General features: G+C 35.5%; 2 protein-coding genes and 6 non-coding genes across 11 annotated transcripts in view; 2 read left to right on the forward strand and 6 right to left on the reverse strand.

The window, feature by feature from the left end:
* LOC117116951 (protein moonraker-like) overlaps positions 1 to 7,093 on the forward strand; it is a 14,937-nt gene extending 7,844 nt beyond the window's left edge. Inside the window, exons 8-17 of the mRNA XM_033261095.1 lie at positions 679 to 884; positions 1,719 to 2,168; positions 2,641 to 2,775; positions 3,456 to 3,626; positions 3,938 to 4,027; positions 4,077 to 4,106; positions 4,417 to 4,565; positions 5,047 to 5,508; positions 6,175 to 6,310; positions 6,760 to 7,093. Of these exons, the coding sequence (XP_033116986.1) occupies positions 679 to 884; positions 1,719 to 2,168; positions 2,641 to 2,775; positions 3,456 to 3,626; positions 3,938 to 4,027; positions 4,077 to 4,106; positions 4,417 to 4,565; positions 5,047 to 5,508; positions 6,175 to 6,298 (1,817 nt within the window). The 3' untranslated portion in view covers positions 6,299 to 6,310; positions 6,760 to 7,093. The remainder of the gene's footprint in view (positions 1 to 678; positions 885 to 1,718; positions 2,169 to 2,640; positions 2,776 to 3,455; positions 3,627 to 3,937; positions 4,028 to 4,076; positions 4,107 to 4,416; positions 4,566 to 5,046; positions 5,509 to 6,174; positions 6,311 to 6,759) is intronic.
* Positions 7,094 to 15,143: 8,050 nt separating this feature from the next.
* Positions 15,144 to 15,225, reverse strand: Trnal-aag. The gene has a single exon. It is a non-coding gene; the product is annotated as a tRNA-Leu (tRNA).
* Positions 15,226 to 15,461: 236 nt separating this feature from the next.
* On the reverse strand, positions 15,462 to 15,543 carry Trnal-aag. Its single transcript has one exon. It is a non-coding gene; the product is annotated as a tRNA-Leu (tRNA).
* A 946-nt stretch (positions 15,544 to 16,489) lies between these two features.
* Trnal-aag lies at positions 16,490 to 16,571 on the reverse strand. Its single transcript has one exon. It is a non-coding gene; the product is annotated as a tRNA-Leu (tRNA).
* A 236-nt stretch (positions 16,572 to 16,807) lies between these two features.
* Trnal-uag lies at positions 16,808 to 16,889 on the reverse strand. Its single transcript has one exon. It is a non-coding gene; the product is annotated as a tRNA-Leu (tRNA).
* A 229-nt stretch (positions 16,890 to 17,118) lies between these two features.
* Positions 17,119 to 17,200, reverse strand: Trnal-uag. The gene has a single exon. It is a non-coding gene; the product is annotated as a tRNA-Leu (tRNA).
* A 1,650-nt stretch (positions 17,201 to 18,850) lies between these two features.
* Trnal-uag lies at positions 18,851 to 18,932 on the reverse strand. Its single transcript has one exon. It is a non-coding gene; the product is annotated as a tRNA-Leu (tRNA).
* Positions 18,933 to 24,819: 5,887 nt separating this feature from the next.
* The window catches only part of LOC117116954 (beta-adrenergic receptor kinase 2-like), a 118,820-nt gene continuing 116,757 nt past the window's right edge, over positions 24,820 to 26,882 (forward strand). Inside the window, exon 1 of one of the 4 annotated variants that reach the window (XR_004446842.1) lies at positions 24,820 to 25,284. Coding sequence is in view for 3 of the 4 variants with exons in the window: in XM_033261098.1 (XP_033116989.1) it covers positions 25,172 to 25,284 (113 nt within the window). In the remaining variant the exon portion in view is untranslated. The remainder of the gene's footprint in view (positions 25,285 to 26,882) is intronic. The other 3 variants (XM_033261098.1, XM_033261101.1, XM_033261100.1) reach the window with 3 other exon arrangements.

Here is a 26,882-nt window from a genome sequence, read left to right on the forward strand (position 1 = left end):
TTGTATTTGTTTTTGATGATGGAGTAAGAGCAGCTTACTGTTTGGGCTTATGCCTATTACTTACTCCTGGCAAGAATATTGTATGTATACTTTTTACTCTGCCGAATAAATATTATTATTATTATTATAAATAGATTAGACTGCCCTCATAGTGGATATTAATCTGAGATTTATAATACTCCATGTTCACTGTGCAAGCTGGAAAATAAGGCAGTCATTGTCAGCTTCATAAATGCCTGATGGGGGCTTGAATCAGCTGTCGGCATGAGCCCTGTGAATGTATAATTGATGAAATTTTTCAAATACAGGTATCCCTTTAATAAAATACCTCTCCAATTAGAGACCACCTCCAATTAAAAACCACTTTTCTGTGGTCTCAATTTAACAAAATGTCTTTTATCTTTACCACATACTTATTTGAGTAAGGACAAAAAGTGTGATAATTTACTGTCAGGATGTGTGCACACATTTGGAAGAAATATATACGTAGCACCATTCTTTTAGGTGTCTTACTGTTATTGACATTTTTTGAATTCCTATTTATAAACAATTTTACACTAACACGAATCTACAAAATATTGGCCAAGGGCTTGTCATGGACAAAAGCAACATGTGAGAATTCAAATTACTGTAGTACAGTACAGTAATCTTAATTGTTCTGGCCTGTTTGATTTACAGAGGTCCCATTGACATCGGAGAGAGATTATGCACTAAGAGCTAGACTTGATGCACTCATAAAAGCTAAAGGTGTACAGAAGCAAGGAGCACCCAGTGGTAGACCAGGGCAAGTTAGGAGCAGTACCAGACCAGGGCCAGGATTATATAATCCTACATCTGGCAGGTATAATAAAACAACAAAGAAAACAAGTGTGCTTTTGCCCATGGTAAGTAATGTGGCATAACAGTAATGAGCTCCAGAAGGCCCCTCTTCCTAACCCAGCACTCTACTATAGACCCTTCACACTACATTCCAGTAAAAAGACTTCAAAACTAGCAAATTTTAAAAAATGTAATATAATTCCTGATGTTTGGCTTACAAATGCCTGTGAACTCCCATGACAACACTTCATATAAGCTATCATTACACTTTGTCATTGAAATACATGCCTCCCCCCCCCCCATAGGCTTAGTCAGTGAGCCGTCCGGCCGTCTTTTAAACGGCATACAATTATTTAGGGCGTCCACTTTTGCTGTGGTGGCTTGGGCAGCTTCTCCTAATCAGCTCGGCCTAGCCTAATTGGGCCTGGTCTACCTTTAGCAAATTTTTTGTATTCTTTAAATCCATCAAATGTTACATTAAACTAAAGCTAAATCATATTTACATTTGATAAAAACAACATTTATTGATCGAATGTATGTTGTTTTCGTACCAATATTCGGTGGGGATTCCCAAAGATAGGTGTGGCCCGCCCATCAGCTCAGTGCCACTGGCTTCCATTTTGGATGGCCTATTTCGTTTTTCTGGCTAAACCCCCCCCCCCACACCTTTCACTGAGCCCCCGTACCTTGATGTTGCGCCAATATTTTAGATATTTTTGTATATAGATATAGAAATATAAACAACTTTTTTACTCCAATCCTTATACCTCATAATGAGACTTGCTTAAAGTTTAATAAATTTGCTTGCTGTTTTTTAACAATAACAAACATAAATACAGAATCTATAAGTTTGCGGCTTTCTCACTATTGTTGTTGTTATTATTATTATGTTTTCACAGTATAAAAAAATGAAAAGGAAGAATACAGAATCTGAGAAGCAAGCAGTTGAGGATGTGCACTTCACCAATGCAACCATTGCATCAAAATTAAAAACACGGGAAGCTGTCAAACCCCCAAAGAATCCCCTACCACCCTGGTCCCCTGGAGGTGTCCCAAGAAGGATTGATACGGATATGAACAATGAGGGCAGTATTGCTTCTGATGAAATGTACCAATTAAATTCACCCAGATTGTCGCCCAGAGCCTCACCTCATCATAATCCTAGGCAATCCCCCAGGCAATCTCCAAGGCAGTCACCAAGGTATTCCCCTAGACAAACTCAAAGATCAGCCAGACGAAAAGTGCACTTTGAAGAGGAGATTGATGAGGGATTGAATCAGTTGAGGTCTGACTTCATGGAAAGGGAAGTGGCAAGGCAAGCTTGGTTGGATAAGGAAACAGAAAAGAAGGTTTGTTGTATGTATTATGTAAATGCTATGGGGAAAAAGTTAATCTCTTAAAATTCTTGTAATTTTCCTATTATTATTGTTATTGTTGTTATTGTTATTATTAGTTTTTTTACTTTATTGTGACAATATAATAATATTTATTACTTGAATTGGACTTTAAGCTTTTGGTCTTGTATGCATAGTAGCACGTGTACGTATTGAAGACCACAGTATACTAATTGAAAAGAATAGGGGATTGTCTTCCGGTGTACTAACTGCGGTAGTCACTGAACCACTGGTCCCTAAAATAGAATCAAAATTTCCTTGTTTATTTTTCACAAAAGATGATACATACTTACATTACAAGAGTCACAGTATTGTGTTCATCCTTAATTAGATACCTCACATAATGACACCTTTATTCATTATCCTTTTGTAAATTCTGTATTGATTTAACGATTGATTGATTGATGTCCTGCCCTTATTGTGACAGGTGTTGGAGCTGCAGTCAGCCAGATCAAAAGAGATTGACAGACTGACAGCTGAAGTCATCGAAGAAGCAGAGGAAGCTGTAAGAAAGAAATTCCAGCCACTAATAGAACACCAAAAACAGGAACGGCATCAAAATGTACGGCTACCACTTAGATCTGGCCACACTATAAAGCTTTAAGTGACAAATACCACACATGTAACATGACATAATTATGTCCATAAATGGGCAAATCAAAGAGATTTGTCACAGAAAACGTGTGTAGATATAGTGTGATACTATTATTATTATTATTACTGTACCATCATTTTCTATTCAATCCATATAAGCTGAGATTCCAAGTTAGGCAAATTTGCAGGCATGAGGGTTCTGAAAATTCTGCCCCTGGGCGTGCTCCCCTCTCCTGGGAAATTTTATTTCCTATTGCTCGAAAATGCTTTCAGGATCTGCATTTTTTTCCTTGAGAATACCTGCATTTCAGTTCGTCCACACAAAGCATTTCACACTGGCACAAGCTGGTAGTGTTTATGCGTCTTTTGATCTTATCTGCAATGCTGAATAAAACGACATATTCAAAGTGCTAGTGCAGCTAGTTGGTATACATAATGTTACAAGTACTGTAGGTGGAAAATGTTAGTAAGAATAGGGCTACAAAGGTCACAAATAGTATACATTTATTTTATAATATAGGCATTATTTATGCATGAGATTTTGTGTGAGCGCGTGAAACAGACCACAAATGTGTGAGGCTCACGCTGAACATGTGAGACTGTTTGTTTTGTACATTTGCCATTCAACATGATTGTTTCTTTCAACAGACAGTTGAACAGCAATTGCTTGGCAGTGGTGAAGCAATAGAGGACGTGCTTGATGATGAAGCGGAGCAGCTGCAGAAGATCAAGGATGAGATTCTTCTGGAGGAAAGAGCTCTGGATTTGCAAGAGGAACCAACTCTGGAAAAACTCTTGCAACGTCTTGAGGAGATGGAGGTAAACTACATATTAAGTATTAAATTAAATTATCTCTCTCTCCATTAATTACAGCTGTGTATCAGTGATTGGGGATTATTTTCATCCATATGAAAAGAACATTCCTTATTATCATGTCATTTTCTCTGTCATCATTTTTTTTTTTTGTATTTGTGTATTTACTGATACTTAATAAAATCAATCAATCAATCAGTCAATTAGTATATAATATATATGCCAGTTTTTTCGTAGTCAACAAAGGCCTCTATAAGGTTTACATTATTTTTCCACTAATGGTTTAAATTTATCTGTTCCATATTAATCTAAAAAAGACGGAGGAAGACATTATTCGTCGCCGCTTACAGAAAATTACCTACAGCAGTTGTAATGAGGACGTGGTGAAACATAAAGAACATACACCTGTCTCTTATACACATCTAGATGTGTATAAGAGACAGCCCATAGGCTTAGTCAGTGAGCCGTCCTCTTGAGGAGATGGAGGTAAACTACATATTAACTATTAAATTAAATTATCTCTCTCTCCATTAATTACAGCTGTGTATCAGTGATTGGGGATTATTTTCATCCATATGAAAAGAACATTCCTTATTATCATGTCATTTTCTCTGTCATCATTTTTTTTTTTGTATTTGTGTATTTACTGATACTTAATAAAATCAATCAATCAATCAGTCAATTAGTATATAATATATATGCCAGTTTTTTCGTAGTCAACAAAGGCCTCTATAAGGTTTACATTATTTTTCCACTAATGGTTTAAATTTATCTGTTCCATATTAATCTAAAAAAGACGGAGGAAGACATTATTCGTCGCCGCTTACAGAAAATTACCTACAGCAGTTGTAATGAGGACGTGGTGAAACATAAAGAACATACACAAGAACATGGTGATTCATTGACTCTGAAAGGAACACCACTAGATGGTGCAGAATTGGAAAGGTAAACAGATCTTCATTCATGCTGCTCTCATTATTACTGGATGTATTACTATTGATGCTACAATGATCAATGGAATGTACCAAATGCATAAGGTTCTAGTAATATTCACTATGCAAGGGCATAACCATAATTATACTATGATAAAAGTAAAGTAAATTCTCAATGTGCCACAGGGCTCATATGGACTGGAGCTTATTCCCAGTATCAAGTAGCAGGAAGCGGATGAAAGTGTGCTGCTCCCCCTGGGTGGGACGCTGGTCCACCGCAAGTTACTCCCAGCAATTTTCTGGTACCCATTGATACAGCTGTGTAGACTGAAACAATGCTGATAAAGTGCCTTACTGAAGGACACAAACGAAATGCAAGTGAAGGTTTGCAACCCTGATCTTAAGGTTTGGGAAACCAAACCATTTGCACCGCGCCAAACCGCATCCACAACATATAATAAATAGTTCACCATTATTCTTTTTCCTCCCATCAGAATGTCTCAAGATGTACAGGTACCTGTGGAGCATACATCTCTTACATTCACCAAGAACAAGGACACCAAACTTTACAAACCTCAAGTTCACTATAGGTTGCCTAATTACTTAGTACCAGAAACACAATATACTGAGTCAGATAGCGAAAATACCTCAGTTAAATCTCAGAATACTGCGATGCCTGAAGATCATTCCAAGGACTATAAACCTAGATATTTTGAATCTAGAGAAAGTGGCTCAAATCCTGATGTAAAAACAAGTTATCGTAATGATCACAAAACAATTACTGTTGCTTCCAGAACAGAGAGTTCCAGAGTGCTTGTGAAACCTTGCACCACTTTGTCCATTCCAAGGGAAAGTAGGAAAAAAATTGAAGAATGTAGAGGGCGCTTTGAACAACATCTCAAGAAGACCAGTCATCATACGTATGGCGCCTTCAACCCATGGAAACTTGTTGAAGAGTAAGTGGATGCATTTTAATTTTTATCATTTGTTATCATAGAAACACATTACAGCTTACATTTATTTGATTGATTTTGTCAAACAGTAGTCATAGATTAAACAATTTAAATAATAATAATAAATAATTGTGTAGATGCTCATGGCGCTTGATATGTGAACTAGTAGCTGCAGCAATGAGTTTCTTCGCCCCAAGAGTCCCTTTGTGTCTGTGCTCTCCGGTAACCCGGTACCAGCAACTCTCGTTGTCCGCCACAGGGGTTGTCTGTACCAGTACACCAGGGTATCCCCCCTACTTGTTGCGAATGATGTACTGGGTTCTTTATAGTGCACACAAGACATAATAATAGTGTACACTGGGTCTACGGTTTTTAGTCCTTATTCAAGAAGGCTTGTTCTACAACCAGAACCACAGAGGAGTGTGCCGTTCCAACGAGCGCCAATATTGTGGCTGTAGGATGTGGGGCCCCTGCCTTAACCGCTCAACCAGTCGATAATGAATAGTTTGAAATGCCAGCAGTGCCACGTCAAGGAGTCTTAAAGTAGGGGAACTGATTGGTGGATACCCCACTGAATGTCAGTGATTGTCAAAGTAAACTAATTTATTGTTGAAGACTCTCCTTCAAGTTTTCAGTTCAATAATTACTTTGATATTTTCTTGTTTGCAGGTTGTCTGATGAAATCGTGAACGAGCTGTTGGAGGGCGTGTCGGATGAGATCAGCAACATGACAGAAGGGTTTGTTGAAAGTATTTACAAACGAGAATTTGGATCAAATAAATCTACATCTTAGTGCAATTATCAGGCGTGTATCAGGAATTAAATGGTAAATCCTATTGAAAGTTATTTGGTACAGCTAATGCTGGTCAGGTTTTCAATCTTGAGGTCAGGGGTCGAATTCTTCACACTTCATCTCATATGTATATATTTTTATTAACAGCATTATTAATATTGTTATCATTATTGCCATCATCATCATTTTGCAGTCATCATTGTTATTGTCATCATTATTATGATAATTATTATATTACTATTTATATTATTATCTTCATCATCATTTAGTCTTTATTAATATACTAATGATAATATTAATAATGTTAATATCTTTAATAATGTTATTATCATAAATACAATTGATTAGTTGTATAATAGAAGAATTGAATATTGTGTTTCCTTTAACTTATATCAAATAATAAATCATTGTAAGTATTATTTACACTTTTTAATGAACTTATAACTTTACTTTTTTCACAGACTGATGGCAACCTATATATATACTACGTTCATGAATTGTACAATTTACCCGTGGGGAGGAATGAAAAACAACTTATAATGCTTCATATTTTAAACAATAGCATACAAATGCTTGGAGAGGAGTACTTCTTCCAACAAGTCACTAACTGTTTTCAGAATCATTAGTTTGACTATGTTCTCAGCCAAAAATATGATGCAATACAAGATTTTGAGTCATGAATGTAAAGTTATAAATTGGGACTAATGAGGTTATTTTAGATGCAATGTACTTTGTTTTCACAGAAAGTGTATGATTTTTATTCCAAATAAACTATTTTATGATAGCAATATAGTATACATGGCCTTTGTCAAATTATGTGCAAGTCAATGGTGTGTAGAGAAATGTGTTATAATGATTAGTGTAAATGCCAAATTTTGATTATTGTGCATAATTGGCATCTTCATAGTTCCGTATGGATAGGGGCATATCCAGGGTTCTTGAAATGGGGGAGGGGAAAAGGTGAAGTGGGGGGAGAGCTTGATGATTAAGTGAGGGGGAGCTACAGTAGCTAACAAAATAAGGTGATATGAGGTGATTTTTAACTATGATTTTCTATGCTTCAAACATTTTCAATAGGGGGCTTGAGCTTTTTTTGAGGGGGGGGGGCGTGCTTCCCCTCGCCCTCCCCTAGATACGCCACTGTATATGGATGAGTTAGTGCATAAAGGAGGGAGGGATTGGACTTAGATGCCAAAGGGACCAGATTCAAAATTGCTGATGCTGTTTCTGCTTGTGTTATGGGATTAAGACACATTATTTAAATTTAGGCATCCTTTGGCTTACTTTAAACTCTATCCAAACTAATTAAATGTGATATGTCCATATTTGGATGTAATATGACATTATACCCATATATGGGCACATCACTCACATTTCAGTATGTCGCATAAAATTTAATAGCGTGGATAGAGCATTAATTCGATAAACAAAAGGTTGTATCTTAATTGTCATTTTGAAACTATTTATCAAAGAAAGATATTTATACTATAACATCATTTTTTAACGCTAGTATTTTTCAACGATAAGCGATTTTTATTAATAATAATAACTATAATGGTCGACTAGTTCATACTGTAAAGACATTTATGCACTTAACATTATTACGCTGGTCATTTGATCAAGCACATATGGAACACACACTCATCTATCTGGGGAGAATTCCATAATGTTGCAATTATAATCAGCGCATTTTGTGTTTGAACCTACCAGGTACCTGCTTGTACTCCTGGGTGGAGAGTGCCTTGCCTAAAGACACAAGCAAAAAACACAGCGAGGGACTGAACCTCCGACCTCAAGGTTGAAAAGCAGAACTGCAACCGCAGCGCCGAACCATTCCTACGTCGCACAAATTTGCCACATAAAATTTGATAATGTGGATAGGGATATTTGAGCTATGTTCACGTCAAGCCCGGAGCCCGGACAAAAAAAATTGGGAGTTGTTACATTTTTTGAACGCTACGTTCACATTGCGCACAGAACATGGTTATTCGGGGTCAGGTACGTATGTGAAGTATGCATGCGTTTGATTGGTTCAAACCAACAAAGCTTGTTGCTGATTGGTCTAGCGAAAAAAAAACCGTACGATTTCACGATACAAGTGGCTCTTAGGCCCATCGCTTCAGATCCGGAGTCTGGATTGGAAATCGTACGAATTTGATATGAACGGTCCTATTCTTTACCACTGAACCCATTTTTCATGATTTTTTTGTCCAGGCACTGGATTGGATCCATTCTTTGGTGTGAATGGAGCTTAAGCCACTAAAACAAAAGGTTATATTATCATAATTGTCATATTGCGAGACCATCAAACAAAGATATCCATACTATAACATATCCATAATATAACATATATATACAGCATTATAACCAATATTATTAGGCAAAATTAAAGTAATGCAAACATGAAAGAAAAAAAAAACAAAAACCGGTACTATAATGAAGTGTTTCTTTGCTAATATTTTTCAACAGTAAGCGATTTTAAATTGTACCCCTGGCAATTGACATAATCAGCCACCACATGCAACATCCATCACTTCATATGGAATATTTATATTCTTGAAACTGATTCACCAGCAGACTAATTATATTTCAGAGCACATGAATTTTAGAAGCCTAGAAGTAAAACTATGTTACAAGCATCAACTCTACTAAAGTGGTCTTTAAAAACAGGACAAGAATGCTTGAACTATGGGAATTAACAAAAAGACTAAACACCTGAGTTTGCTCTTTATCAGAACTAATATATCACTAATATAAACTAACACGTCTATGAAGAAACAACATGTCATTGTCATGTAATAAAAACCTTTTTTTGGTGGGGGGGGGGGGGGGGGGATTAAAATTAAAGGACACAAGAAAAGTGAAGCATTTAACAAGAAACATACAAAACTGACTGAATCCTATCAATCTATCTATCTATCTATCTAGAGATGTTGCTTTGTTTCATGGATAAAAAAAAAACATTGAAAACATTTTGTATTCGAAATAGATATCTTATTTATATACAAGGTAGATAATTATTGTTGATAATAGTTATATGTAGTTCTATGAGAACTACAGTGGACAACATCTGTAACATCTAACAGGATAGAGACTGATTGCAGGATATGCCTACACGGTCCGTTCTACTCTTGCACTCAATATTCATAATGTGAAACATTTGGCTGTCAATCACGTAGGCCTACTGCACCACCCATTAATCCATCTTTTTTGAAATCGTTATAGAGGGTGAACCTTCCAGTTAGGCTGATATTCGGGGCTCCTCTATCTGTTAAAATATCTATACTTACTTTTAATTTGTGTTTGTACTGTTTATTTTTTAAACCGTAGGCCCAGTGTACGCATTTGGCTTGTGTTCACTTTAAAGAACCCAGTACATCCTTCGAGAAGAGTAGGGGGTTTACCCTGGTGTACTGGTCCATTCAGTCCCCCTGTCGTTTAATGGGTATCCCACGTAGAATAATGATTAAGTTCACTGATTTGCATACCCTTGGCGCTCGTGCCTAAAGAAATGAAATGAAATCCAACAGCAGGTACACTCGCCACTCACTATTGGGCAAACAATGCACACACATAGCTTACTGAGCAATGACCAACAGTTATTCTGTTATCATTTGCTGCCAAAAAAAAGCTCATTTGTCAAAGCCATAACAAGAGTTAAGAAGCATTCGCCGATTCGTACTTAACTTGATCTTTATCCTGAACGAATCAAAATGGAGCTGGACAACATAACAATTCGCCACCCTCTAAATAAATTAGCAAGCAACATTGACCTTTAACTTTAAACATGAAAATAGCTAACTTTTTTCCAAGAATCACAACCACCAAACCAATAAAACCAACCAATAAAAGACAATAGCACTGTTATTATAAATGTCCACTTGCCTTCTAACAAGTGGTCAACAAAGTAAGTGGTTGAAATAGGCCTAAAACACATTATAAGTAGAGTAATAATAACACACACATAAGTATTTAACACATTCTCTTGCATCTAAACTAAGCAGCCGCGGATCCAGGAATTCGAAATACAGAGGGCCCAACAAGAAAGGAATTTTACATATAGGGGGTAAATACTATAGACCACGGCCCCACCGTAGTTGGGACTGAGGTAAGAAAATGTGTGATTATGTCACCTCTACATGGCCGGAAACGTCACTCTCAGACTTGAATATGATTTTTTTTTCTTCATATTTTTTATAATTTTGAAATATTTAGGGGAACCAGACCGGGTTCCCCAGTGGCGGCGTCATGGGAAGTGGCGGGCGCTAGGGGCTTAACCCCCTCTTGTCGGGGAGTAAAACCACAATTCGTCTGGGAGGGAAAAACAATATATGTAGTTTCACCATAATTGTAGACTCTAAAATCGATGAAATAAGCATGTGAAAATCCTAAATTGTCATACTTTTGGGTGAATCTCCCCCTAAACCACTTTCGAAAGATTTTGAGCGACGTCCAACCACGCCCACTTTGCTCTCGTCGGGGATATCATCCCCCTGTCGAAGACCTGTCTCTTATACACATCTAGATGTGTATAAGAGACAGCAGTAATTCATATAATAAATATTTTGATGACGTACTGCCCAGATCAGGAATAATTGGTCTATCCTGGTTTCACTTGAGTCGACATTATAACCAAGAAACTGACAAGCGTTTACTGGTATGTAGTGCAAGTAATACCTTTCAAAATAGCCCAGAACACGGAAAGTAAATTACGTCATGCGAGATTCAACATCAGTGACGAACCTATTTTATATGTCACTGTATAAATACTGAAACTCATTACCGGAACATGTTAAAAACAGGACAAACACAAACTCATTCAAAAACAATCTCGACATTCACATTATGAAAAGAAGCCCCTGAGACAACTATCAGGAGCACCACAATGCCTCTTTAAAATCGCAAAGGTAAGAATTATTATGTAAGAAGGATCATGCACGGAAATGCGGACAACGTTTGACGTCATTTTGTCTGCGACAGTATGCTGTAGTATCTTTTACTATTTCGTTAGGACTATCAATACTCGTTTTTTTTTTTTTTTTTTTTTTTTTTTTAAATTTTGTTGTGTTATTGTTGCTCCATTAATTTTACCGCCTGGGTGTGCATATACATGGACGCAGCCTTGGCGGGCGCCGGATAAGCCTACGGTAGGTTATACCGTAGGATCTGTAGTTATACTATTTTCTCTATGGGGACCTATTATTTTTCGCTTCGCTTCAAAGTAAGCATACGATTAAACAAATATTTACACAAAATAACAATTAGAATTAAATACCAATGGCTTATTCTTATTACTGTATTTCCTTCAAACTTTGTTTATGTATTTTTTAGATTTACTCACATCATGCCGTATTTTATGTGCGCCCAACGTATTTGTTTATTCTAGCAACTTAGGCAACACAAGCATATTTTTTTTTCATTCTTCACCTTGTATTCAAAGGGGTGGCTCCAACGGCCGTCGGGGAGAGAATCCCTCTCCCCGAGGCCTATATGTTTCTACATATTAGTAGACTCTAAAATCTATTATTATTATTATTATTATTATTTTATTATTAAGTCACTACAATAGTTCGAATTTTCGTATTTTATGTTTGTTTTTGTTAGGGATCCAGACCGACTTTCATTGTATGTGTATTGTACATGTATATATGACAAATAAATCTATTGAGTATTGAGTATAAACCTTTGAAACACCTAAATTGTCATATTTTTCTGGAACTTCGCCCCCCTGCCACTTTCAAAATATTTTGAGCGACGCCCGACCGTACGCCCACGCTCCTCTCGTCGGGGACATCCGCCTCCCCTCCTCGTTGGGCCATCGGAATTCTTGCGCCATCCCTGTGTCCAGTCCAACCCAAATGCATTATGTTAACTCGCCTATACAATAACACATTTTAATCGCCTAAAAGTTACTGTAGGTTTCAAAAACTCGTTGGATAATCGCTGATAATTGGTTTGCGATTATTACATTGTAGGCCTGAATTTATCTTGTTTCGTTTAGTTGAAATACGCGTGAATATAAAGGCTATGGTACACAATTAATTATTTATCTTTCCTCAATCTAAATTATCATTTATAGGCCTAATGTTCCCATGCGTCGGCCACTCAATATTAACAAGCACATTATGCCCCAGTGGACCCTAACAAGTAACATTGATTAATGGCCTAGACATATTTTATTTCCGACGATGTTGTTTACTGTTGAATCTTAAAATATTGTAATTGAGACAAGTCAAAACATATCGACATGTTCTGTAAATAACTAGCTTGGGTTGTTTTTCTTGTGAGAGTCAGCTAAAACCATTAAATACTTATTTATGACGTAGGTAGTCTCTTGGAACGTCTGTATGACGTCATTCGATACGTCATACATGGCTTATTTTTAATCGTCTTTATATCGAAAACAGAGACCGTGGATATAAATAGATTTACTGCTCAGCGAATAACGATCTTTGCAGCTGTCCTGTGCACGTTTCGCCAACGATATACAACATGCTCTCACGTTTTTCATATACTAATTATAAAACGCAATTAACTTTTGTCACCCTTGTTTCAATAATTAGTAAAAGTTGAGGGCCACTTCTTGATCTAATAATGATTTCGTAAACATCTATAGCATTTAACCTTTTTTTAACCTGAGCCTATTTTTGTTCAAGCAGAAAATAGAATTAAGTCTAGTCAGCTATAAAAAATTTCAATCTAATAATTGATTTACAATACTTTGACCTAAGCGTCTTATGAACTGTTTACATTAACTGTAACGTGAATCCTGTATGTAAAGCCTACTATTAAATACAGACCTCCATAATGTAGTGTACGCCCTATATGGGCACTTCTGTCATTTGATATCTGTTCATATTCATGGGGGCTGATGACATTAATTGCATTTTCTGTGACAGGCAGACCTCCTCTCCAGTGACGTTAAAGATGTATATCGTCCCTTGAAAAAAATAATTTTGAAATGAACTCATTCTGCAGGAAGGTTTTTCTATCATTTTTGCTATAAAATCTTTTGGGTAAACATTTCTTTAAATACACTAATTTTCAAGTTGATAATTTTATGTTACTTCAAAATGAGCGAGTTAAATTATTTCCAAAATGATTTATTAGGGCTTACATTTTTTCGTATTTTGCATGGGAAAATTCATCAAAAAGTGTCTACCAACCATTGCCATGGATTTCTAAACAGATTCATTCGTTTGTGAGCATGTGAAGCAAACCAACTTCTAAAACTGATTATTTTCTGGTAAACCATAGGCCGTGGCCCTACCATTAACTACCTTCTGACCTGGTATTCTATATATCAATAAAAAAATGTCTTTGTATGTTATGGCTTTGCTTGGTAGCATCTCAGAGGTTATACACACAACAGGATCAAGCGAAATAACAAATCATATAAACTTATTTTGTTATTGTTTAGGCCTATTGCAAACACATATCTGATCAAAATCATAACGAATAAAGGGAATCTAAATTCGATTTGGCTGCCGAAGCATTAGCTATCTTTAATATTAAATTTAAGGAACATTTTTTGGAATAGAGCTTGCACCGCAAAGTGAATAGCTTGCTCTGTAAACTGATTTTCCTATTGTTCTTTGATTGTTACCTGCTAGCTTGTTTTGTCCCCTTCTTCCTTTTTGTTGCCTATATTCCCTGTTGAGGACCCCATTGGAAATAAGTCCCACACCGAAGCTTTCATAGGCTATCCTTGCATCTCACTTTATTGTTCCTGATGTTTAATGCTTTTTATTGCCTTTTATTATTTGTATTGCCTTTGAAACAAAATCCTTGTTCTTGCCGGTTTGACATTTTTCTTGAATTTTTAATCTCCATTTTTCGATTTACTGTTTTGCTGTTTTCTAAGACTGAATAGGCCTATTTTATTCGCAGCTGTTCGCAGTAATTTGTAATATTTTTAACAAAGGGATTTTAATGAATGTTTTTAATGCTTTTTATATTGTAGTTGGTTTTATGTTTGTTTTTGTGATGCACACAAAAGCAAATCAAATCAAATCAAATAAAAGCGTTTTATTTGGACAATTTGTCTGTTGGTAAATAACCAAAACAAGTCAAAGTACAAACACTTACCGACCACAACATGTAGTTAGCAGTGTGTACTTTTGTGTGCATACCTGAAAATGCTGTAAAGCTTTGGTCATAATTCTCATAAAAAAATAGGTTATTGCAAGACCCGTTAAAGGAATAAAATGAAAATTAAAGAAATACTCTAAATAAGTATAAAATTATCATCTTGCGATCATTTATTTATTTATTACAAATTCGACAATAAATTCAAGAAGGAACCATGGGCCAAGGGCCCAACACAAAGTGGGAACCTCTTTACATGAAATAGAAACAATGTACTGTACAATATGTAAGACTAAAACGGAAAATATATGGTTTAACAGAGTAACGTATTATCTCAGACATATTGTATTGTGAAACAATATAGGGCTATACTTAATGGTGTAATAATAATGCAGGTTTATATAAAATTTGAAATACTTAATAGTGTAAATAAAAAAAAATGATAGCTGTGGGATTCGAACCCATGCCATCGAAATGACTGGTGCCTTAAACCAGCCTTAGACCGCTCGGCCACGTTACCTTATGATATTCTACAGTATTTGGATAAAATTCGATTATTGAAAGAGTAGTTAACAGAATAAAATGAAATCTAGTTAAAGAAATACCGGTACCGTAAATAAAAGAACATCATTATAGTTTTACCTAATAAAGCGATCATTGATTATGGTTTAACAGATTAACGTATTACGTCAGGCATGTGAAATACTGTACACATATACGGTACATAATGGTAAGAACTAGTGGAGTAAAAACAGAGTGGCAGCGGTGGGATTCGAACCCACGCCATCGAAATGACTGGTGCCTTAAACCAGCGCCTTAGACCGCTCGGCCACGCTACCTTATGATCGGCGACAGTATTCGGATAAAATTCGATTATTGAAAGAGTAGTTAACAGAATAAAATGAAAACTAGTTAAAGAAATACCGGTACCGTAAATAAAAGAACATTATCGTTTTACCTAATAAAGCGATAATTGATTATGGTTTAACAGATTAACGTCTTACCTCAGACATGTGAAATACTGTACACATATACCGGTACATAATGGTAAAAACTAAGTGGAGTAAAAACTGAGTGGCAGCGGTGGGATTCGAACCCATGCCATCGAAATGACTGGTGCCTTAAACCAGCGCCTTAGACCGCTCGGCCACGCTACCTTATGATCGGCGACAGTATTCGGATAAAATTCGATTATTGAAAGAGTAGTTAACAGAATAAAATGAAAACTACAGTAGTTAAAGAAATACCGGTACCGTAAATAAAAGAAGAACATTATCGTTTTACCTAATAAAGCGATCATTGATTATGGTTTAACAGATTAACGTCTTACCTCAGACATGTGAAATACTGTACACATATACATAATGGTAAGAACTAGTGGAGTAAAAACAGAGTGGCAGCGGTGGGATGATTCGAACCCACGCCATCGAAATGACTGGTGCCTAAAACAAGCGCTTTAGACCGCTCGGCCACGCTACCTGAATTAAGATCACACGTTTACGCTCAAATTTTAAGACCTGGAAGAAATGTAAACATTTGATCATAATAGGCGACTCGGATAAAATTAGATTATTGAAAGAACCGTTACAGATATATAATGAAACCTTTTTTTGAATACAAGAAATTATGTAAAATAAAACTAGAAAATTATTATCTTGCATTCACATATTTTATAGTTCAACGGAGTAACGTCTTTATCTCAGACATGTGAAGTACCTAAGTGTAACAATAATGAAGTTTTTGAATAAAAAAGGAAGTGGCAGCGGTGGGATTCGAACCCACCTCATCGAAATGACTGGTGTCTAAAACCAACGCCTTAGACCGCTTGGCCATGCTACCTGAAGATCACACGTTTACGCTCAAATTTTGAGACCTAAAAGAATTGTAAACATTTGGTCATAATAGGCGACTGGGATAAAATTAGATTATTGAAAGAACCGTTAAAGAAATAAAATGAAAAGTAGAATACAAGAAATACTGTAAATATAAGTAGAAAATTATCATCTTGAAAAGCGATCATTTATTATAGTTTAACGTCTTATCTCACACGTGTGAAATACTGTACATCATAATGATGTAATACGTTCTGGAGTAAAATCGAAGTGGCAGCGGTGGGATTCGAACCCACGCCATCGAAATGACTGGTGCCTTAAACCAGCGCCTTAGACCGCTCGGCCACGCTACCTTATGGACCAGCTGCGGTAATCGGATAAAATTCGATTATTGAAAGAGTAGTTAGCAGAATAAAATGAAAACTAGTTAAAGAAATAGGCCTACTGCAAATAAAAGTATAAGATTATCGTTTTGCCTCAAAAAGCGATCATTCATTATGGTTTAACAGATTAACGTCTTATCTCAGACATGTGAAATACTGTACACAATGTACAAATGGTGTAAGAACTAGTGGAGTTAAAAACTGAGTGGCAGCGGTGGGATTAGAACCCACGCCATCGAAATGACTGGTGCCTAAAACCAGCGCCTTAGACCGCTCGGCCACGCTACCTTATGGACCGGCTGCACTACTCGGATAAAATTCGATTATTGAAACAGTCGTTAACAGAATAAAATGAAAAATAGTTAAAGAAATACTTTAAATAAAAGTAGAAAATTATCGTTTTGTCTCAGAAGGCGATCATTCATTATGGTTTAACAGATTAACGTCTTATCTTAGACATGTGAAATACTGTACACATGTACAAATGGTGTAAGAACTAGTGGAGTAAAAAACGGGGTGGCAGCGGTGGGATTCGAACCCACGCCATCGAAATGACTGGTGCCTAAAACCAGCGCCTTAGACCGCTCGGCCACGCTACCTGAATATCACACGTTTACGCTCAAATTTAAGACCTAAAAGAAATGTAAAAATTTGGTCATAATAGGCCGCGGCTCGGATAAAATTAGATTATTAAAGGAACCGTTACAGATATAAAATGAAAACTTTTATAGAACACGAGAAATACTGTAAATAAAACTAGAAAATTATTGCTAGATTATTTTTTCATTTTTATTAGAACCAACAGATAATAATGATAAGGGATATGACCGGTTGAGCCGCCGACAAGTTGAGCCGCCGGTAATTTCTATGGAACGCCAAGCGCGTCTCTCAGTGAATGTAGTGCGTCTCTCAGTGAATGTAGTCGGCTTGCCCCGGATACCAGCTACAAATTCATCCCACAGTCTTGTCAATCGTTGATTTGCTCGTATTGCCGTTCGTGATGTATAGGCCTAAGTTGTGTAATTGAAAATTAGAATTTTGATTATTTATGTACTACATTTTTATAAAAATAAATGAAGTTGTATAATTGAAAAATCTTATTAAAAATGTAATTTTATGTACTACATTTTTATAAAAATAAATGATTAAATATTACCTCAGTGACGTTTCTGGTTCATTTTACGTAGATGTTTAAATAAGGTAAAGAAACACTTAAAAGAGGTAAAATTCATAACTTTATGGCAGTATAAAAATGTTTCTCATTTTATATCTATTAAGGATCAAACCCCTAAGGAGTACAGAAGTTGTCTATTTATGTCCAGGCTGCAATAGTGATTATATTGGTAAGACAGATAGACTTAAAGAACATTCTTCACGATCTGATAGTGTTATATTTGATCATGTTAAAAACTGTGAGGCATTCGAATATGTTTTAGGATTACAGTTTATACTTGAAAATGATAATGTCGTCTGTAATGTAAATAATAGATTAGGTTTAATATTTTCTAGTACTAACATTATTGACAGCTCCCGAAACTGGTCATTCCTATTGTTTAAAGAAGCGTTCGTTATACGTAGACTACACCCTTTGCTTAACAATGGGCTCAGAGCTTCAAAATAGCTTTCTTTCTTTTTTAGGTATCTTTGATCATTAGAGTAATAATGCTTTGATCTTTTGTTTAAATCACTGCTATGTCACCTACTTGAGGTAATGTTTTGATTGGTTAAACACTTTTGGTACTAGTGCATATAAGCTTGCTAATATGGATAATTTTTTCATTCCTGATGATCACATAATTAATGTCGAAGTATTGAATCCCAACACGATGGAGTGTATTTCAATACTTGGAGTATGTATTATACTTCCGTCTCGCCGCTATATACATTATCACAGTTCAAACATGATACCTCGTAAATTATCCCACAGTTATCTTCTTTTTTTATTTTGTCTTTCGGGTGGACAAGGCCTTGTTTGATTTTATTCATAGGAATGAAGAATGCATTTACTTTATACTGATGCAGTATTCTTCTAATTTTCTCAGATAGCCCTTTTAGGTATGGCAAACCAACACTGAAAACGAAAAAAATAATCCAGCTATAAACTTAAAGAACCAGATGAAATTCTTCAATGATTTATAAAATTATTATCTTGCATTCACATATTTTATAGTTCAACGGAGTAACGTCTTTATCTCAGACATGTGAAATATCTAAGTGTAATAATAATGTGTTTTTGAGTAAAAAGAAAGTGGCAGCGGTGGGATTCGAACCCACGCCATCGAAATGACTGGTGCCTAAAACCAGCGCCTTAGACCCCTCGGCCACGCTACCTCATAACCTCATGTTTATTGCTCAAATTTAAGACCTAAAAGAGTTGTAAACATTTGGTCATATTATTATAGACTTGGATGAAATTAGGATGCGAAGTGTTAATCGAGGCCAGTGTAACCTGAGTACGGTTTGGGTGCCTGGCGACATTATCGTCGTCACATTTTCAATGCACACAGTCGGACAACTTGCTTATTGTTTACAATTATGATCAGTATCATTCTCGACTGCCATGATAATTTCATATAGGCCTATGCAAAAAATTACGTTATATGCATGCTTTGAAGTGGAAAGTTTAACCTAAAATTTTGATATATGTTTTATGTTGTTTGTTGAATTGTCTTTAACGAGATTAAATTCTAATATGACCACTTTTTAACTGCCAAAGAGAAAAAAAAACGTTGTTACGTAGATTCAGACCCATATGGACCCATACAGATTTGTTTCCTTAGGCCACTCTTTAAATGTTTCCCATGGGTAGCACACAGAATTTTGATTGACTATCAATCTCATATATCTAAATTTTAGGAAATTACGTTTTATGCATGCTCCGAGTGGGAATTTTAATCTTTTATGTTGTTTGTTGAGTGGTCTTTAATAATATTACAATGTAAGGCCATGTAAAAAAAAAAGTTGTTGATCGTCCTTTTTTTTAAATTAAGTAGGAAGGGAGGCTTTAAAAAAATTTTTTTTTTATACACATGCCAAGTCTTCGAATCCCCAATGGAGTGCAAGGCCTTAAGTAAATGGCGGCTTAATTTCCCGGATCTTCCATTGTAGCTCGATTAGGTGGAATTTATACAAACAAAACAATTGAAAGACAAAAAATAGCCTAGGTCTCGCCGAAGTTGAATTATGGGCAGAAAGACAACATTTTCGTGAGTTTTGGCCAAAAAAAAAATGGTCGGGCGATTTCTTTGTAAGTAGGGAGGGGACGATCAACAACATTTATTTTTTACATAGCCTAAAATTACCACAACATAAGGAAGTCATAATTCTTTAATGTTTAGCATAATACAGTACAGAGAATTCTGATTGTTTATTAATATACTGTATAATCTATACACATTTTAGATCTAATTTCCATGAAATTTCGTTTTATGCGCCCACCACCGACGACGTGAAAAGTTTAACCTAATCTTACATTCACAAAAGGAATAATTTATTATGTTTTAACTATGGAGTTTTTAATTCCTCCATGGTTTAATGGATTAACGTCTTATCTCAGACGTATGAATTAGGCCAACTGTAATGGTGTAATGAATGGGGATTGGAACGCACGCCATCGAAATGACTGGTGCCTTAAACCAGCGCCTTAGACCGGTCGGCCACGCTACCTTATGACCGGCTACGTATTTGGATAAATTTGATTATTGAAATACAATAATAAAAATGAAAACTAGTTAAAGAAATACTGTGAAAAAAGGTATAAAATTATCATCTTGCATTCACAAAGCGGTCATTACTGCTTTAATTTTAAAACCTAAAAAGGTTGTGAACTTTTCGTCATAATACTCGGATAAAATTAGATTATTGAGAGAACCAATAAGGGATTAAAATGAAAACTAGTTATAGAAATACTGTAAATCATATACGATTAAACTTTTAACCTTGTTTTGGTAATCCTATTCTAAGTTTATATAAAATTTGAGCATATTCTTTTGGAGATGTATAAATGCTGATGGGGGCGTATCATATTAATCTCTGTGTTGAGAACTAGCGCTGTTCTACAACACGCAATGAAAACATTAGTGGCCCAGCTGGTTAAGGCGTATCGGTACGCGTCCATAATATTATATGTATGTGTGCCTGAATAGTATGAATGCTTTTACAGAAATTGACATGGCCATTTAATTACATCATCAGCAATAATACATGTAATATCAATCAATCTTTTTTTTCCATCGTGAATAAAAACAACAAAAAATTTAGATGCAGGAACAACACAAAGGCAAGGCCTGACAATGTGTTTTATCACCTTAACGAAATACAATAATAAGCAATATAGAAGAATATTAAAAAACATTAAAATTACACAAAAATCAAAACAAATTACATTACATTACGGCAGATACAGAGACCCACCCACCCATATGAAATACATGTTGCCAAAATGAACAAGTAATCATTACTTAAGTCACAGTATTGCTATAAAGTTAACTCGCATTAAGAGATGGGATGTGCTTAGAACTCTGTGTTTTAAAATGATTGACACTATTAGAGTTTTTAACTCTTTCTGGCAAATTATTCCAAAATTTAGGTCCAGTAGAAAATACAGATTCAATCTTATGAATATCTAGACGATAGTTATTATTATTTCTAGTATTGTACCCATTAATACTTTTACTATCAGTAAAGCTATTGTTAAAGGTTGTGGGTAACATTCCATTGTTGTATTTAAACATAAATATACAGTACCTAGTTTTTTCTTGTACAGATCAGAAACATTCAACAGATTTAGTTTTTCAAATAAAGGTTTCGTATGACATAAATATGGAATTGGTAATTATTCTTAAGGCTTTCTTTTGCAATTTTAATATTTTATTCACATATCCTTTGTTTGTACAAAGAGACGAAATTGTATACAGTGCAAATTACCAGAAATCCTAAATAATTAATGTGCAGTTATTTAAATGAGGCAATTATCCAATCAGAGTAAAGTGGTAAAGTGAGAAAGTACCGTATATTGGGAATAAACAGTTCTGAAAAAAAAAAAGACTAACAAGAGAACACTGAAAATATACTTTTGTGGAATATCCCGCAAACATTATGTGTGTCTGTATGTATAGGCCTACATTTAATTTCCGAATAAAAAATTAATTTGGTATAGCCTTATTTTGTTTACGTTAATTGTTTACGAAGCAGGTTTTATAATGCTTTTGTGTGTTGAGCGATGACATTATACCTTAGTCCTAACTCGGATCGGACGAACCTCAGCATCCTGTCATTTTACCATGAATCAATGGTCACTGTCGCTCTATACGTCTAGGGAGAGTCACAAACGTCACCGCGGACTTTTTTCATAGAAAAGTTGTTTTGATGCTTCCGATGGCTCCACAAAATTAATTCGCTACGTCACCATGATTATCACTACTCGTGATGTTATACGGTACGATAGGCTTATAGTAGATCTATATTTATGTAAAATTTCCGACTTATAAATACCGGTAGCTTATTTGAATAATATTGAAATTAAATGAAAGGTCACCAAAGCCAGTAACTTCAAACACAACCAGCGATGTATGGACTGAGTTACTGAGCTGGTCCCACTCTTCCGAACAAGCCATGGGTGTATGCAAGAATGGGTGGGGGTTGGTAAGGTCGTACAACACCCCCCCCCAAAAAAAAAAACAATTTTCAAAGGTCCACATTTTTTTTCCAAAGACATTTTTTTCTAGGGCCTTTTCACAATAACATAAATGAAAAAGCATTGTTGAGGTACCAGCAATGAGTCTAAAGACCTTGCTAATTGCGTGACGTAATCACGTCCTTAGTCTGTGTCAATTCGGCAGCAATTCGTATTTAAAAAAAATTGTATTGACATTTCAATCACACCTTGCTGTTATATCATTGTGAAAAGGTCCAAAAAATTATGATCACAACCGACCCAAAACAAATCCTGGATACACCCCTGCAAGTCAATGAATTTTTCATTTTTTTTAATGTATACAAAGCTGATCAGAATTGAATAAAGAAGAAAGGTCTGATTAACGTAGATTGTCGTTGTTTCGGGGAATAATCAAAAAGTGTTTTAAATTTGCAGGTTTGTACAATATTTCTTATCTGCCTAAGGAACGCTACACATAAAATGTGTACACCGCCCTCTAGTTATGAGCAATATTATTTAAAGTCCAAATACATTTAAACAGTATAAAAGTCTAGAAAAACAAAATCGACAAGCATTTAACTTTGCTTATTTAAACAATCGGCTTAATTCATTAATTACAAATTAAACAGCCATTTATTTACAGTCGTTTTACTAAAACATGAAAAATCTCCGAAAACACCGATATCCATCGCCATGTTGAGTTGGTGGAGGTGTGGGCGGGCGGGGGTTACTGAAAATAAAAATGTTAAATATTCAGTACATTATAGACCAGGTGAGTAACATAGGCCTGGCATCCGTGCTGGGATTCAGCAATGGACCTTTCCGCTAAGCCCCGCCCCTTGGATATTGTTGCTAAGGTCCCACAAGACGACAGTGTTAAAACATACGCGAACACGTGCGTTTGTGGGAAAACACGTGTGTTTGTGAGACGCGCGCGTATCCCTAGCGCTGTTCTGATTAGTCAGTTGATAAGTTTGATTGACACTCCGGAAAGGTCTATTGACACTTGGGTAATCTTTGGGGGTTTCCCCGTTTTATTGCTGAATGATAATCACATAGGCCAATTAAATATACAGTATAATCTATATCTTCAAAAACAGCTTCACAACAATTCGAACTATAAGCCTACTCCAACAAATAATAAAGTTAAACTATTTCAGGTATATTCTTTATCATCCTATTATTTATTTCAATAATCAACACATCAGAAAATACAATTAAAACATCGCAGAAAATACTGAATTGAGTTATAAATTTAGTCATACAAGGAGTAAAAGAAAGGTTGAAAATAACATCCAGATGAAACAAATCATAATAAAAAAACCCATCATTATTCATATCAAGAACATCATTGAATTTCTAATCATTAAACGTTCTAATTAAATTTGTAACTGGACTACATAGTAACATAGTGACATTTGAAATTACAAATATTTTTGTTACTAGTATCACTATCACTTTTCAAAAATGTATCACACACTACTATCATTCATGATATCTTCATTCGATATTCATCTTCATTACCGTATATTACGATTATAATATGCTATTTAAGCACATCTTGATTTATTCCTAACAATTATGATTGTTATTAATATATTTAGGCCTACCAATATTTATTTTATAAATACCGTACTCGCGCGAATAAGCGCCCGGGCACTTAAAATATTTTTGCAATTTCTGAGGGCGCTTATTCAAACGGGGCGCTTATGAAAACAGAGTGGAAATTATGGGGCGCTTATGGAAATAGATGAAAATCGAGGGGTTCTTATGGGAAATTATTAAATTCAAGAGGCACTTTTTGAATGAAGAAAGACTATATAAGGACATTACGAATGGTGGTTAGAAAAGATAATCGTACAGAGAACATGGCTCATGACAAGAATGCGTGAATATGTACATAACAATAAAATAGCAGATGCAATTAGTGGTGGTGGGTTGTGGTTAGCTTGTTGGCCAACGGCCAATTGAGATTAGCAGGATGGCAGGATTGTATTTCTTTCTTTGAAAACTCAAATGTGCTATTAGGTCGGAAAAAGAAAAAGAGGAGTAGGACTAGGCATAGAGAAATATGTAAAAAGAGTAAAGTTGGAAATACACTGTATGTCCAGGGATCGGAGCTCTCATCTGTCCAAGAGCTTGAATATATTCATTTTGATATATTGACCGAAGAAGAATGTGTTTCCACTCTACAGCTCAAATCATGCCAACAACCACAGTCCCAGGATTGATTGATTTGCTAAAAAGAAAATCTTATAAGGGGGCGCTTATTCAAACTGGGCGCTTAAGGAAATTTTCACGTTAGGAGGGGCGGTTATTCAAACGGGGCGCTTATTCGCGCGAGTACGTTATATTAAAACTAAAAAGAAAACTGTCGTCATCATCGTTGTGTACTACTTGATTTAGTTAGTTATTTATTACTGACTGTTATTCTAGCAAGAATGAATTGTAAATGATGATATTTCGGATATGTCACCTAACGTCATAATCAAAAGTGAACGAACTTTTACACAGCATAATATTTTTGATGAGTAATACCAGAAAATTGCAGACGAATATTGCGCCCTCTACACAAGTTAAATAGCCAACACCATCACCAAAGGCTTGAAGCGAGCAAGTAAACATAGCGAGTATAGTAACGAGAACACCTGGAGTCAGGGAAAAAAGGCTTGGCTATACTATTGCTACTGAAACCAAGAACTCTGCCAACGAAGATGGAGTAATATGGATTCATAGTACATATTAATTGATCTACATGCAGTATTTGGAAAGATAGTTGTAATTGGTGATTGCAAGAGTGCTATCTAGCCCAATTTGTTGAAGCAATTTGTGATTATTTGTGGAGGCTTGGCTAGCGCCCGGATCATCTAATTTTTGTTTTCGCGGTGCTGGTAGTACACAGCCAACAGTGAAAATGGCGGATTTGGAAGCAGTTTTAGCTGATGTGAGCTATTTGATGGCTATGGAGAAGAGCAAAACAACGCCTGCAGCAAGAGCAAGCAAGAAAATTGTGCTACCAGATCCAAGGTGATTAAAATACGTTGTTGTATTTATATTCCGCCAATTGTTTTCGTTCTTTTGTTGTGATTCACTGATTGTAATAAACGGAACGATACTTGAGTGTTCATTCACTAGTCCGGTTTTCTAGATTTTGCTTAAAAAAAAAAATAGAATACTTAATAAGCCTACTTTAATTTAGTACTACGTTATTATAATATTGTGCATCGTATTACGTGGTCGCTGTATTATTTTTTGACTGATTTGTATCCTCTAGTAAGACGGGTATCGTATGAATGTTGTCTGGTTACGTGGTGGGCGATTTGGTTTTGTTTTGCTCAAGTGAAGGTCGTAAAATGACAGTGCAGAGCACCCGGTGGTAGCTCTGTTGTCCCAGTGGTAATTTTCCCATTTAGAAAGCGTTGGACGAGTCAACTATCGTGTATTATTTTAATCACATGTATTTATCACTTGAACTATTGTTCAATTTATTCAATGGATGTACCTTGACATTTATAAGTGTCAGACTTTGTTCTTGATTTTATGTACCTTAGATATGCCAGAATAAAAAAGGAATCCTGTTATATTGTATGTTGCAGAAATTTAGTATTTTAATATGGTAGGCATATGCTTATGTTATTATTTGTGTATTATTTAATGTTCATTAAAACCAAAAAGAAAATAAAAGATTTTTACCATTTCATCACATTAATAATATCTAGATATTTATTTAAAAGATAATAATTCCTCTTCCAAGTACTAAACATTGAGGCAGTGGGGTAGCGCCTGGAAGAATTGTCTGCATCCCAGTATTTTTACACCAGACTTTTTAAACCAAAATTTACAGTTTACCAAATTTTCATCTACAATAGCAGTTTGTATAATAGAAAATAAATGTGTTAATGATTAATGGATACTCACATCAGTTGACATATTTCTTCCCCCACATAATAATTATGTAGATACTATCAGCTTAATAAAGCATTGTCCAGTGTTCTCTAGCAGACACCAGATAACCATATCATTTTTTTAGTCAAATAATTGTAAAGGTCATCTGAAAAATTGGGTCAAGTCTGTATGAAAGTTCCTGACAGAATTGTCAGCCTGGAATCACAGACTAACTTTGATTGACACTGAGGTTATGAAGTTCCAACTGGTTTACCGAGTTATTATTTTCGTTGGGTGATAATACTGTTGCCATAGTATCAGATTCTGATGCTGGTAAACTTTAATGAGGAAATTTAATGATGTTGGGGATATTGTATGTCAAGAGCAAATATGGCAATGTTGTATTAGTACATTTTATCAGGGTTGTTGTTTCTGCCTTTTTAAGTTTTAAACATGAAGGTGAGAAGTGCAAGTGATGAATGTTGATTTATTTTGTGCCATTAGACAACGGCAAACATTCTCTGTTTGCATTCTGTGTTTTCTTTCCTTTTTCCCAATATCATTCATCTTCTATTGGTTCTTGAAAATAGTTGTCGCGAATTATATGCCTTATGCCAAGGTTATGGGTTGCAAGATGCTTCCAAAATGCTTTTTACTCCTGTGGTTAAGTCACACATCCATTTAATATTCATAACTATGTACTAAAATTTATTATCATTTCTTACTGTATCTATCATCAA

This window comes from Anneissia japonica, unplaced genomic scaffold, assembly GCF_011630105.1.
Source record: "Anneissia japonica isolate Jap-2015-1 unplaced genomic scaffold, ASM1163010v1 scaffold287943_len491860_cov182, whole genome shotgun sequence".
In the NCBI taxonomy this organism is placed as follows: Eukaryota; Metazoa; Echinodermata; class Crinoidea; order Comatulida; family Comatulidae; genus Anneissia; species Anneissia japonica.